At 39.3% G+C, this 12,852-nt stretch overlaps 1 protein-coding gene across 5 annotated transcripts in view; it reads left to right on the top strand.

Moving 5' to 3' along the window:
* The window catches only part of Trps1 (transcriptional repressor GATA binding 1), a 231,654-nt gene that overhangs the window by 39,897 nt on the left and 178,905 nt on the right, over window positions 1-12,852 (top strand). For all 5 annotated transcript variants that reach the window (XM_052160701.1, XM_052160705.1, XM_052160700.1 and 2 more), the window contains exon 2: window positions 2,806-3,734. In XM_052160701.1, the coding sequence (XP_052016661.1) occupies window positions 2,808-3,734 (927 nt within the window). In that variant the 5' untranslated portion in view covers window positions 2,806-2,807. The remainder of the gene's footprint in view (window positions 1-2,805; window positions 3,735-12,852) is intronic.

Below are 12,852 nucleotides of genomic sequence, written 5' to 3'. Positions count from 1 at the left end.
CTAATTAAATTCCTTTTTTTCTCAGTACCTAATGATGTTGGTGGAGTCATTTTTAACCTCTGACCCACTACATTTTTCATGATTGTGATAAATCAGCAGAGATCTAAAATCTTTCTTCTAAAAAAAAAGTTCTTTTTTCCCAATATGAATGTATTTACATCAATTCACTTTTAAGTATTTTATCTTAGTTCCCTTGTCATTTTCCCAATCACATTGACATTAATATATGGGCATAAACCAATCACTTTTCATTTTGATAGATGGGTAACCTTCATGAATCAGATTATGATTTCTATAGACATTCTGCCTTTTCATACCGAATTTTTACTGTTTTGGACAATCTCATTCACATTATTTCAGTTACTCATTGAAGAATGTAGGCATGCTAAGGAGAATAGTTGACACACAAATATTAGGGCTGTTAACCACTTGACCAAAGAAGGGCCAAACTGTAGGAGATAAGGATCAGATGGTGTGAAATGTACAAAAAAATTCAGAATTCTGTGAGGTGAGGCAAGAGGTGTATCCCAAACCAATATCATTTTATGTGTAGGAACTCTTGATATTATGAACTAGAGCATCCTGTCTTCTAGGTCAGTTTTAAATTTAAGTGCATAAATATATACACACTCATATAAAGGAATAAATACTTACCATGTACTTGTAAATTTGTAAATACACACACACATGCACACACACATGCATACACACACATACACACACACACAAACACACACACACACACACACACACACACACACACACACGCGCGCGCGCGTGCGCGCGCGCATGTTACAGAGCTCTACAGTTTACTCCAGGAGTTCTGGGCTCAGCTCAGCTTCTTTCCGCATTCCGAATTGTTAAGACTATAAGCAAATGCCATTATATTTGATTTACAATAGCATGGGTTTTGTTTACCTTTATAGTTTAAATAATGACTACCTTTATAGGTTCTTATTTTTTTCCTTAAAGTTTTCCCTTTGGATGGTTAGCACTAAAATTCCTTGTGATCTTTCACATGCCCTCCCAAGGCTACCTGAGCCTCATCTGACAGACAAATATAGGCATCCTTAGATGCCGCCAACAACAAAAGCAACATTGAAATTCAAACGTTACAAAAGCCTAGTTAACTTGGGTCCCCAATTACAAAGAAGGTCTCCAGCTTCTTTCAATCGAGGCCCTCATGGGCTGACCAGGAAAGGTACATTCCTCTTCCTTGGCACAGGACAATGTTGCCTTACCCCCTGACTAACCCTTTGTCTTAAATCTTCACTCTTTTAACCTAGTTTCGTTATTGCATGAGGGAGGTTATGTGGATATTCGATGAATGATAATTATTGGTGCATAAGGAGAACATTGTAGTTTTTAAAGTGCTGTTGACCTGTCTTCTACAATAGTTACTGAAGTAAAATATCACCTCATCAAGGATTGCTTGCACATTAATCCATTGTTGAGTTCAGTCATTATTATCACAACAACTTTGAGTGGCTAGAGTTGTTCAGAAGCAAAGGTCCACCCATGCCTTTCAAGCTAGTGTGGTTCTGCAGCCCATGGGGGAGTTATAGAGGAAAACAGCTAAACATGCTACTAATTTGGATTTTTCCAGCACATTGAGAGTTTTGGTATAGCTTATTTTACTAAACTGGTCCTCCCAGCAGAGCCTGCTAATAACAAAGCTTGTTTTATTAGAAATTAGCATGTAGAAATTTCAGAGAGATGTTTTGAGTGATGACTTAGGCAACACTTGAGTTTTTCACCTGGAGCTTAAAGAACAAAGACCACAGAGTCCCACTCCCAACTGGCCTTTGTTAATATGGTCTTTAATTTGTAGGAGACTATTTATTTCTCACTATTATTATAGACCTGGTCACTATTATCACCTGGTCTAAGCTTGATTTTAGCTACTGATATTACTAAGGCCTAAGCAGAGACATTAGAGCTGGCATGGGAAGAAAATCACCAGAAATTTCTAAGATCTTGTCATTTTAGCCTCAGAATGACAGTGACCCGTATCAACTTCCATATTGTTCTCCAGGTGAGAACACGCGGATTTAGGGTATTTCCACAGAGTCCTGGTGAAGCCTTACTGTCACTGTAACACACGTCAGGCCCTACTTTCAACTTCAAGGATGGTTCCCTTAGATTTTAAAGAACTTCTTGAGAGGGCCGATCAGATACTGTTTCCTGGTCCTAAGTGGGTAGTTTTCACTCAGTTCATGACATAGCTGTCTGTTTCTTTTTTTATATGAATCTATTTCTTTGAAGCTATATTCCTCTCAGCGTAACAATATAAAAATGCAATTTAGTACTTATATGTGCATATTTTTCCATGGGAGTAAACATGCAATATGTTTTATAAAGTTAAGCATGTATATGTCTGTTCTATAACCAGAACACCTGCATATATATATATGATATAAATTCGATAACATGTGTAAATATATGCGGACTTACTATTGACCATAATTAAAAACAAGGAAAATTAATAAAAATTAGTATGGGTGGCAATGCTTAACAGTATGGCTATGTGTTTTTTTTTGTTTTTTTTAATATTCATAGCCTACCTTAAAGGAACATACCAGACAACCTTTGAGTTTAACGGTTGCAAATACCAATGATTTGCTTTTATCTGTTTGCTTCTTTTTCTTTTCCTATTTGAAGCTATCCCACTCCCCCTCCACCAGAGGAGCTATTTTATTGTGCATCTTGGAAGATCTTTAATAGACTGGAGAATATCATAGATCATGTTACCTGTGCATAATCTTCCAATAATTGTGTACCTTCGTTTTCCCTATGTGTTCTCAGATATGGTCCGGAAAAAGAACCCCCCTCTGAGAAACGTTGCGAGTGAAGGCGAGGGTCAAACCCTGGAGCCAACAGCTACAGACAGCAAGGTATCTGGGAAGAACAAAGAATTTTCTGCAGATCAGATGTCAGAAAATACTGATCAGAGTGATGTTGCAGAACTGAACAAGAAGGAGGAACACAGCACGCATGGCCAAGAGCCGTTTTCCAGCAGTAGGAAGGACTTGCAAATCTCAGGCCTCAGTGAGAAGGCTGGCTTCAATTATGAAAGCCCCAGTAAGGGAGGGAACCTTGCCTCCTTCCCACAGGATGAGGTAACAGACAGAAATATGTTGGCTTTCTCATCTCCAGCTGCTGGGGGAGTCTGTGAGCCCTTGAAGTCTCCTCAAAGAGCAGAGGCAGATGACCCTCAAGATATGGCCTGCACCCCATCAGGGGATTCATTGGAGACAAAGGAAGAACATAAAATGTCACCAAAGGCCACTGAAGAAACAGGGCCAGCGCAGAGTGGTCAAGCCAACTGTCAAGGTTTGAGTCCAGCTTCCGTGGCCTCAAAAAACCCACAAGTGCCTTCAGATGGGGGTGTCAGACTGAGTAAACCCAAAAGTGACTTACTGGTGAATGACAACCCAGACCCGGCACCTCTGTCTCCAGAGCTTCAGGACTTTAAATGCAATATCTGTGGATACGGTTACTATGGCAACGACCCCACAGATCTGATTAAGCACTTCCGAAAGTATCACTTAGGACTGCATAATCGCACCAGGCAGGATGCTGAGCTGGACAGCAAAATCTTGGCCCTTCATAACATGGTGCAGTTCAGCCATTCCAAAGACTTCCAGAAGGTCAACCGCTCTGTGCTTTCTGGTGTGCTGCAGGATATCAGCTCTTCACGGCCCGCTTTACTAAACGGGACCTATGATGTACAGGTTCGTGTTTTCCTCTTAGGATTTCTAGGAAGAGAAAAAAAGTGAACGGTGATGAAATGTGAATTCATAGTTTCATGTTTAGAGAGTCAGCTCCCAAGGCCAGACACATACCTTTTAGGCTCTGTAGAAAAGATGCACGTATCTCATTGCTACTCCACTCTAATGTGTATTCAGAGCTTAATTTCCCATTGCGGAGGGGGAGTACAAAATTTCTATTAGATTTGGAAAAGTCTGTTCAGGGAATTAGCTAAGATTCCTATTTCTTAATCTACTTCATGATGGTGAGATAATTTTGGCTTTCCAGTAGGATCTCTGGCTGCACATGGGATAATTCATTGCCTTGTTCTAGTTCCTTGACTATTAGGCTTCTCCTATATTCTTCTTCCTGGGTCATTCATTCTTTGTATCTTACATTAGTATTTGATTTTGTACTTAGTCTGATTAGAGTTGAGTAATACCAACAGTGACAGAGACATACATACTCCCAAAATATCAAAAGCATTACAAATGAAAATTGAAAATAACATTTTACATTGACTAGAAATTTCAATGAGACTATAAGTAGTAGGGGGCTCTGAATGACTTTGATGGAAACCAAAAAAGCATCCCTTTGTCCATTTAAGGAAAATGGTAATAATTTATGAAATGTTTATACTTTTATTGAAACCCATGTGCTGTTTTCATCTATTTCAACTGCCCTCAGTTGAGAGCTGATATGACATGAAAAAAAATCCTAAAGTGTAATAATTGACTTTGAAGAAAACACTGGATTGCATATAAAAAAATTCAATATTTAATTTTAATTTTCTTGACTATAGTGTAGTTGAAGGTCATGGCCAGTCTAATTAAGTTTTGTTACATCATATAAGTTGTTATTGTATTATTAGGAAAGGGAGATCACAAAGCATGTGATAACTAATATTAAACTTATTTATGAACTATTAGAAATACCATAGAACTAATGAGTCCCCATAACACTTATTTAGTCCGGAAAGTCCCTTAGCAGTCATTTTTGTCATCTTCCTAGCCACAGTACCTCATTCCTACAATTTTCAACCGAACAGCATCAGTTAAAAAATGCACAAATATTTGATTACAGAGGATAGGAGTAAAATATTTTGCAATATTTGTAAAAAGGAGTGGGATAGAAGATTCTGAGTCCATTCAATGTCAGAACGGGCATCACCATTTGGAAGGGGATATGGACAGAACTTAACAAGCCAGTTTCATCTTTAAGATTTCCATCTTCTCAGTGAATTTCTGCAAATAGAGTTATTTCTGTGGAGCAGAAAATTAAGGCAACATAGTTATTATGCATAAAAGCTGCATGCTTTTGAACTCCTGTCTTATTAAGGATCATTTTGCTGTCTTATGTCAGATACACTCTGCTGTCAAGCTCTGATTTGGAAAGCAAATACGTGTTTTAGATAAAAGGGTTGGAAGTGCATAATGTCAGTATGCGAAATGGTGTTTTATAATTAGCAAGTAATATGATGTTAATACCTGGATTTCCGGCAGTTTCAGTTTGTTCACTCTGGGGACGACTTCTGAGGGAAGCTGATCCCGGCTGTCAGGAAGGCTCTAAAAAGATTACTAAGGCCTAGGGTTTGGAAGAATTCAGATTTTAAAACACACTTCCATTTCCCCCAAATAGTTATTTGTTAGGTTCTTAGTTATTTATAGTAAAGTTTATGTTTGGGTGGAACACTTTTCCTGGGCAGTGATTTTAGAAATGAAACAGATGTGTGAGCTATGTGAATGTGGAAATAAAACAGCTGATCATCAACTGAGCTGTGTACTAAATCCCTGCTACGCATGCAGCAAAGAAAAGTGATAAGTAACCACAGGCAGGAAGGTGATCTTGTTAGAATTGTTTTATTTTCTTCTTCAGTGGAAGAGAATGAATACTGCAGCATGTAGTGCAAAACCAAGCCATGGGAAAAGTGAGTGATTCTCTCAAGGAAGTCGAAAGGATTAGGGACAAATCTACAGAGAGCTAACTCCATATGTGTGTGTGTGTGTGTGTGTGTGTGTGTGTGTGTGTGAAGAGAACACCAAGAACACTATGGACCAATGATGTTTTGAAGATACACTACAGCTGCATACATACCCAATACTGATGCACAGCATGTCTGAGTAACTTATTAGTTTCCAGGCTGTTTGTCTGAACCCCCAAACAAAAGCCACTCTTTCAACATATATACTCAGGACCAAAGGCATGGTTGAAATTGCTTTTTGCTCTCACAGATTTATGTTGCAAAATTTTCTTTGACTAGTTCTTTCTTTGAGCACTTTGTCTGTTTTGGCTAAAGCTATGAGATAAAATACTGACTACAGAATTACTTTAATGCAGAGTTCTATAAGAAATATGTATATTCATCCATCCATCCATCCATTCATCATCCATCCATCCATCCATCCATCCATCCAGGCATACATGTGTATACCGGTTTTAGTGAATTAATGGCATATATATATATATATATATATATATATATATATATATATATTATGAACAATTTTAGGAATCATTTACTGAACTACATGAGTTAAGTCAGTTGCAGAAATGGATGAACCATTCATTAATCTTTTTCAATTAAACTGTTTTTTCTTTTCTTTTCTTTTTTTTTTTTTAGGGAACATTCAGAGCAGTCAGATAATGATAGATTTATTACACTTTAGACCAAGAAAAAGGAGCAGAGGAACAACCTCAGAGGACTCAGTGCCTTTGGTTTGACATGGATGGTCTTTATATTAATTGAACCAAATTGACTGCAAATATAAGATAGTTTGGAAGATGGAGTAATTTAAAGAGCTTCTTAGATTTTCATATGTACATTATAAACATTTGAAAATTCAGTAGCACAGATATTGTATGACACAAATCACATCCACGTAAATGATATTCCAAACAACTTGCCCTGCAGATAAAGAACCAAGGCTAGGTGAAGACAAATCACCATAGAACCACCACTGTCTTGTTCTGGATTGAGGAATTCACAAAGTCCTCTACTGTACGTCTTGTGGTCGTATACACCGCCCTGAGAACAGAAAAGAGATCATTTGCTTAAGGAAAAACAAAAAATGAAAATGACCCCTCCCCATCCAAACTAAAAATAATGGAATCTAAACAACACCAAAACAAACAACACAAAACGTGAGAAAAGATAATGGCTAGCTCTGAGCCACTTGGGATGATGAGGATTCCAGTTTCCCAATGTTTCATCCCCTCTCTGTGTTTTGTCAGGATTTTTTTTTTCTTAAGTATTCGAGAATAATGGATATGGCCTGATTGGCGAGCCTCATGCCATTTTTACTATCTGTATTCAGTCTTTGAGGCTCGCAAGTAGACCAATAACAGGACAAGAGGTTGAGTTCTTTAAAAAGTAATTACAGCCTCTTTCTTTTTAATCTGCTTTATTATGCTTATATTTAAACCTTCTCTGAATGGAAGCCTACATTAACAACGCCGACTCTGCTGTTTCATTAGTGCTTAATGCGCTGTGCATTAGGGCGTTTGCATCATCTTTACGGGGGAGCTTTTAGCTCTCAGATCAGGTTATAAAATTAGGAGTCCTGTCAAGTTGTGCTTCCCACGGGAAAGTGTTTACACTGTCCCAAGCTGATAAAAGCTGGAGATACATACAAGCCTTTCCATATTAGCAGATCTTTTTTGCTGCTCTACATTATTCAGGACTCTATGAAAGCAGCTACTGGATTCCCTCTGGGAGCTTCATTTTGGCCTTTAGTGAAACCCAAACTTTACTGGAAGGATCCTTTCTTAACTTACCAGGGACTCTCTTCTGTTTGAACCAGGAATGCTACGTTTCTGTTCTGTAAATATTTTTATCACAGTTGTACAATATGTAATGTTAGAAACAGGAAGAGCAGATTTTAATGATAGGAAACTATCCATTGTTTTTATATTTTTGACACATTCAACTATAGGAGCTCTATATGTCCTTAACATATAGTGTATTCAGGAATTAAAGTTTTGATTAAAAAAGTAAAGGAAAAACACAACAAAGCAAAACAAAAATAAAACACCCGGGAACATTAATCTCTTTGTGGTTTATTTTGACTTGTCTTGAATTTTACTTGCAAATATTTATTTTTTTGCCGTGCAGTGTCCTTTGATCTGGAGTATAAGGGAAGTTGTAGATCTTAGCAGGTTCTGTTTCTTTGTTTTTCTGAGTTGAGAACTATGGCATCTTAGAAAAAACTGGTGAACGAGACTTTAATCAGTTCAGACTGTCTATGGAGTACAGAAGTGTTTGGTGTATGAATCCAGACTTATTTCAGGGCTGTATCTCTTTAACAAGTAATAAAGTGTGCAAAATAAAACACAGGCTCACCCCAAGGCCATAAAGCAAAGCAAAGTTCTGGCATTTACCAGGTCATTTTCATCATGGAGATGGCTAAGTTGGATAATATAGCCCCCAAGGATAAGTTTGACTGTCCCAACTAATCCATTTACCTGCGTGGCAGTTAAATCTCCATTTGGCTGTGTTAATTTGAGAGTGGAATGATAAATGTCTATTGCTTTCTGGTTTTGGGTTTGTTTGTTATCATTTTAAGACCGTGTTTCCTTTTCTAGTATATCAGTGTTTCTCTCAAGGCATAATGTTTAGGATAAAAAAAAATCCCATAATTATCAGTATATCCAATCAAATTTAGACTCATTCAACTGTTCATAAAACTTTTATCTCCAAATGGTCTGCTCTAACTGTATCAAGCAGGCAGATTATTGGGTGCTTTTCATTCTTTGGGTCATTGTAATTATAGCAAACTTGCAGCTGTGGAAGGCACCGATCTACATTGAATGCCCCAACTGCAGGGAAGTGTGGAGAGAAGAGGCAATATCATTTCACTTTCTGATTTTCTTGCTTCTGATACTCGTTGGGGCTAGCATATCTGACTTCTTATTGAAGTCATCCGGTGACTTCAAATCTTAGCAAACATATGCATTTTCAGTCCCTCGACCTTTGCTTGGTTTTTATTGAATGGCCAACGCAGCCTTTAGGCTGTCAGTATTTTTAAGTTGTTCTATTCCTCTTTCATCATCTTTCAGTTTACATAATAAATATTGCACATAGCTTTCCTCCCCCGGATCTAGATTTACATTTAATAATAGCTAGCATTTATTAAGGGCTTCTTCTGTGCTGATGTGTCCCTGGGTTCTTTATGCGCATTAATCAACTCATCTTCATAAAAGCCCTTGAAGTAGACACTGCCATTATACCCATTAGAAGGAAAGAGGAAACAGGTATAGAGGGATTAAAGTATATTGCCAGTGAGCAGAGAGTTACATAACTAGGGTCAGTCGGATGGAAACCGTGAGAGGCAGGCTCCAGAAGCCTGCCCTCATAACTCCTGCAATATACAGCTTCCTCAAAGGGAAATTGCATTTACTCCATAGAGAAAAGAGTGGGCAAGAAGCCCAACAGTCCATGAGCTATCTGAGCCCCCTTCTAAGTCATTTTCAGTGTGCAGGCATTTGTGATCTCCTTGTGATTATCTGCTATCTAATCCATGCACTATGATGCTGTAGTATCAGAATTTACTAGGTTTATAATTGAAATCCCTGAAAAGAACATTAAATGTGTTGATTTGTCTCCTTTTTAATTACTGTAATTCATTTTCACCTATTCTTTTGCAGCAGAAACTAGTTTTGATGGAGTGAGTCCAGGACAAATTTTGCTTTACTCAATTAAATGGACAGTGTTACTCTCAGATTAAGGGATGGATGCTTCATGCATGAATTTGATTTCTTTTACAGTCTTTTCATTCACAGTCTTTATTTTAAGAATTTATAGTCTGGTGAAGGTTTGAGAGTTGTTTTCTTCAATTGGTATGTCCATGAAGACTAATGTTAAAGGGTATCCTCACCCTTCTGTAGTCTCCAAGGCCGTGTAATTATGCTGTTACCTTCTGCCTACCTTGAGAGCAGAGATGGGCTTGGAGGCAGAAAACAAACACACTTTATTTCTTTATTCTTCATTTTTGTACTGTCAATATTATGTGTATTTAGAATGTTCAGAATGCTTTATTTTTTTAAATTTTAACTTATCCTCTGTATGTGTGTGTGGGGTGTGTGGGGGTGTGAGGGGTGGTGTGTGTCATGTGTTGTATGTGGTGTGTAGTGTGTATGGTGTGTATATGTTTATGTGTGTGTGGTGTACATGCATTTGTGTGTGTTGCATGGTATGTATGGTGTGTGTGGTGTGTGTGTGTGGTGCGTATGTGTGGTATAAATACTTGTGTGTGTGTGTGTGTGTGTTGTGGTATGTATGGTGTGTGTGGTGCGTATGTGTGGTATAAATACTTGTATGTGTGTGGTGTGTGGTATGTATGGTGTGTGTGGGGTTTGTGTGTGTGTGTTGCATGTGGTGTGTAGTGTGTATGGTGTGTATATGTTTATGTGTGTGTGTGGTATACATGCATTTGTGTGTGTTGCGTGGTATGTATGGTGTGTGTGGTGCGTATGTGTGGTATAAATACTTGTATGTGTGTGGTGTGTGGTATGTATGGTGTGTGTGGGGTTTGTGTGTGTGTGTGTTGCATATGTGTGGTATAAATACTTTTGTGTGTATGGTGTGTGGAATGTGTGGTATGTGTGGTGTGTGGGGGTTTTGTGTGTGTATGTTGTGTATGTGTGGTGTATATACTTTTGTGTATGGTGTGAGGTATGTATGATATGATGTGTGTGTGTGTGTGTGTGTATGTGTGTGTGTGTGTGTGTGTGTGTGTGTGTGTGTAATTCAGAGGACAGCATTCAGAAGGTTTTCCTCGCTTCCCACCTTATTCAGGAGGGATCTCTTCTGTTGTTTCTGCTGCCACACTAGACTAGCTGGGCAGAGTGGTCAATTCTCCTGTCTCAGTCTCCCATCTCCCCACAGAGTGCTGGGACTGCAGCTGGATTTCCTCATGTCTAGCTTCTGATAGGCTCAGACTCAGAGCACCTGGCTTCTGCTGCCCGGGCTTCCAGCTGTGCCCTCTCTCCTTCCCCACCTTGCATTCTTTTATTCTTTTCCCTTTTGTTCATTTCTTCTTTCTGACCCTCTCTGATAGCTCTTCCTTGATATTTTCTCTCTCCTCCTCCTCCCCTTCCTTCCCTCATGCTGTCTAATTACCTTTCTGTTCTGATTTTCTTCCTTTGTCTGCTCTTTCCTTTCTTATGATTGCGTTCCCTTTGGGGATCCTTCCATGGTTCCTAGGAAGGCCTTCCACTCATTTCTGAGTCCACTGAGGTTCTGTCTACCTCCTTAGCCCTTACGTTAGCTCTGCTCCAAGCCTGCTCTTCTGATATCAGCTTGTGTGTTTCCCGTTCCCAGGTTGCCTCTGGAACCCTTTTCTGCCTTTTTACTTGAGGTTGGGTGCTCTACTTTTGTTGTCCTGAAACTATGAACTCAGGGGAAGCAGCAAATATTGTACTGTTTTCATTACCTATTTTCATGTGAGTTTTTATAAAAGCATTTTTAGTGTGAGTGTGTATGTGTGGGTATGTATGTGTGTGATGTATATGTGGCGTGTGTGGCGTGTGTGTGATGTATATGTGGTGTGTGTGCGTGTGATATAGTATATGTGGTGTGTGCGTGATGTATATGTGGTGTGTGTGATAAGTATATGTGGTTTGTGTGTGCATTATGTGTGTGTGTGTGCCTCTGTGTGTATGGTGTATATGTGTTTGTGGATTGTAGTATATGTGGTGTGTGTGTGTGTGTGTGTGTGTGTGTGTGTGCTATAGTGTATGTGGGGTGTGTGTGAATGTGAGATGAGTGTATGTGGTGTGTGTGTATGTAGTATTTGTTTGTGTGTTTCTTTGTGCATAGTGTATGTGTATTTGTGTATGGTGTGGTGTGAGTGTGTGTGAAAGAGAGATGTGTATGTGGGGTATGTGTGAGTGAGATATAGTATATGTGGGGTGTGTGCATGTGGTATGTGTGCATCTGTTTCTGTGTGTGTGGTGTATGTGTGTTTGTGGTGTGAGTGTGAGATTTGTGTATGTGGGGTGTGTGTGTGAGAGATGCAGTATATATGGGGTGTGTTTGTGTGGTATGTGTGTATGTGTCACTCCGTGTGTGGTATATGTATGTTTGTGGGTGGTGTGGTGTGTGTTTGTGGGGCAGGGGTATGAGCATGTGAGTGTAGTTATCTGAGCACAGAGGAGGGCACAGAATCTTACTGGACCTTGATACACCTCATATCAATTCTGGGAATTGAACTCAGATCCTCTATAAGAGTGATATGTGTTCTTAAATGCTGAGCCATCTCTTCAGTGCGTGTGTGAGACTTTTGTGTTAAGTCACAGACAGGTGTGAGTTCTGGACTCTCGTTTTTGTTGATTCCTAGTGCTTCTCAGCTGGTAAAAGTGCCGCAAAGAAGCTCTTTGGGGGAAAGATAGTCTGTCCATTCAGAGAGTAAACTCTGTTTCTTAAAGTCCACTACTCTTCCCTCCTCTTTTCATTTTTCCCTGTGTTTTTATTTTGTCAGTTCTGAGTATCCAGTGCAGGGTTTGTGCATATTAGGCAAGAACTCCACACTCAGCTCTGTCTCCAGCTTGTATTTCCTCTTGCAACACATGTGCACGCTTTTATTATTTTTTAGTTTCCATGTAGGGCAGTAGTGAGAGGCAGACTGGATGTAGACGTGCCCTATGAGGAGCACCCTGCTTACAACATTCTCACATTTTCTCATTTCCAACAAAATTCCTAGTTACTTTTAATAATTGGTACCAGCTTAATAGGGTATTCCTGTGACAACCTGACCATGTTTCGGGGAGGACTGTGGAAGAACTTTGGAACTTTGGGCTAGATGATCCATTCGGTGTTAAGAGCTCTGTGGAATGTTCTGTAGGAGCTTGTGTGTGTGTGTGTGTGTGTGTAAGAGAAACAGACATGAGAGACAGACGAGAGAGAGAGAGAGAGAGAGAGAGAGAGAGAGAGAGAGAGAGAGAGAGAGAGAGAGAGAGAATGTGTTGTATAGCCATGTATGGGTTATGGGTCTTCACAGATGAGCGCTAGAAGTCAATCTCATTCTGCCTTACAGCCTTGTAAAAGGGTCTCTCATTGATCCGGAGTTTGCCTAGTGGCCTGCAGAAATCCCACTCTCTGTGTCC

This window comes from Apodemus sylvaticus, chromosome 17, assembly GCF_947179515.1.
Source record: "Apodemus sylvaticus chromosome 17, mApoSyl1.1, whole genome shotgun sequence".
NCBI classification, from domain to species: domain Eukaryota; kingdom Metazoa; phylum Chordata; class Mammalia; order Rodentia; family Muridae; genus Apodemus; species Apodemus sylvaticus.
The sequence above is the reverse complement of the archived record's forward strand: the minus strand, read 5'-3'. Positions and strand labels throughout refer to the sequence as shown.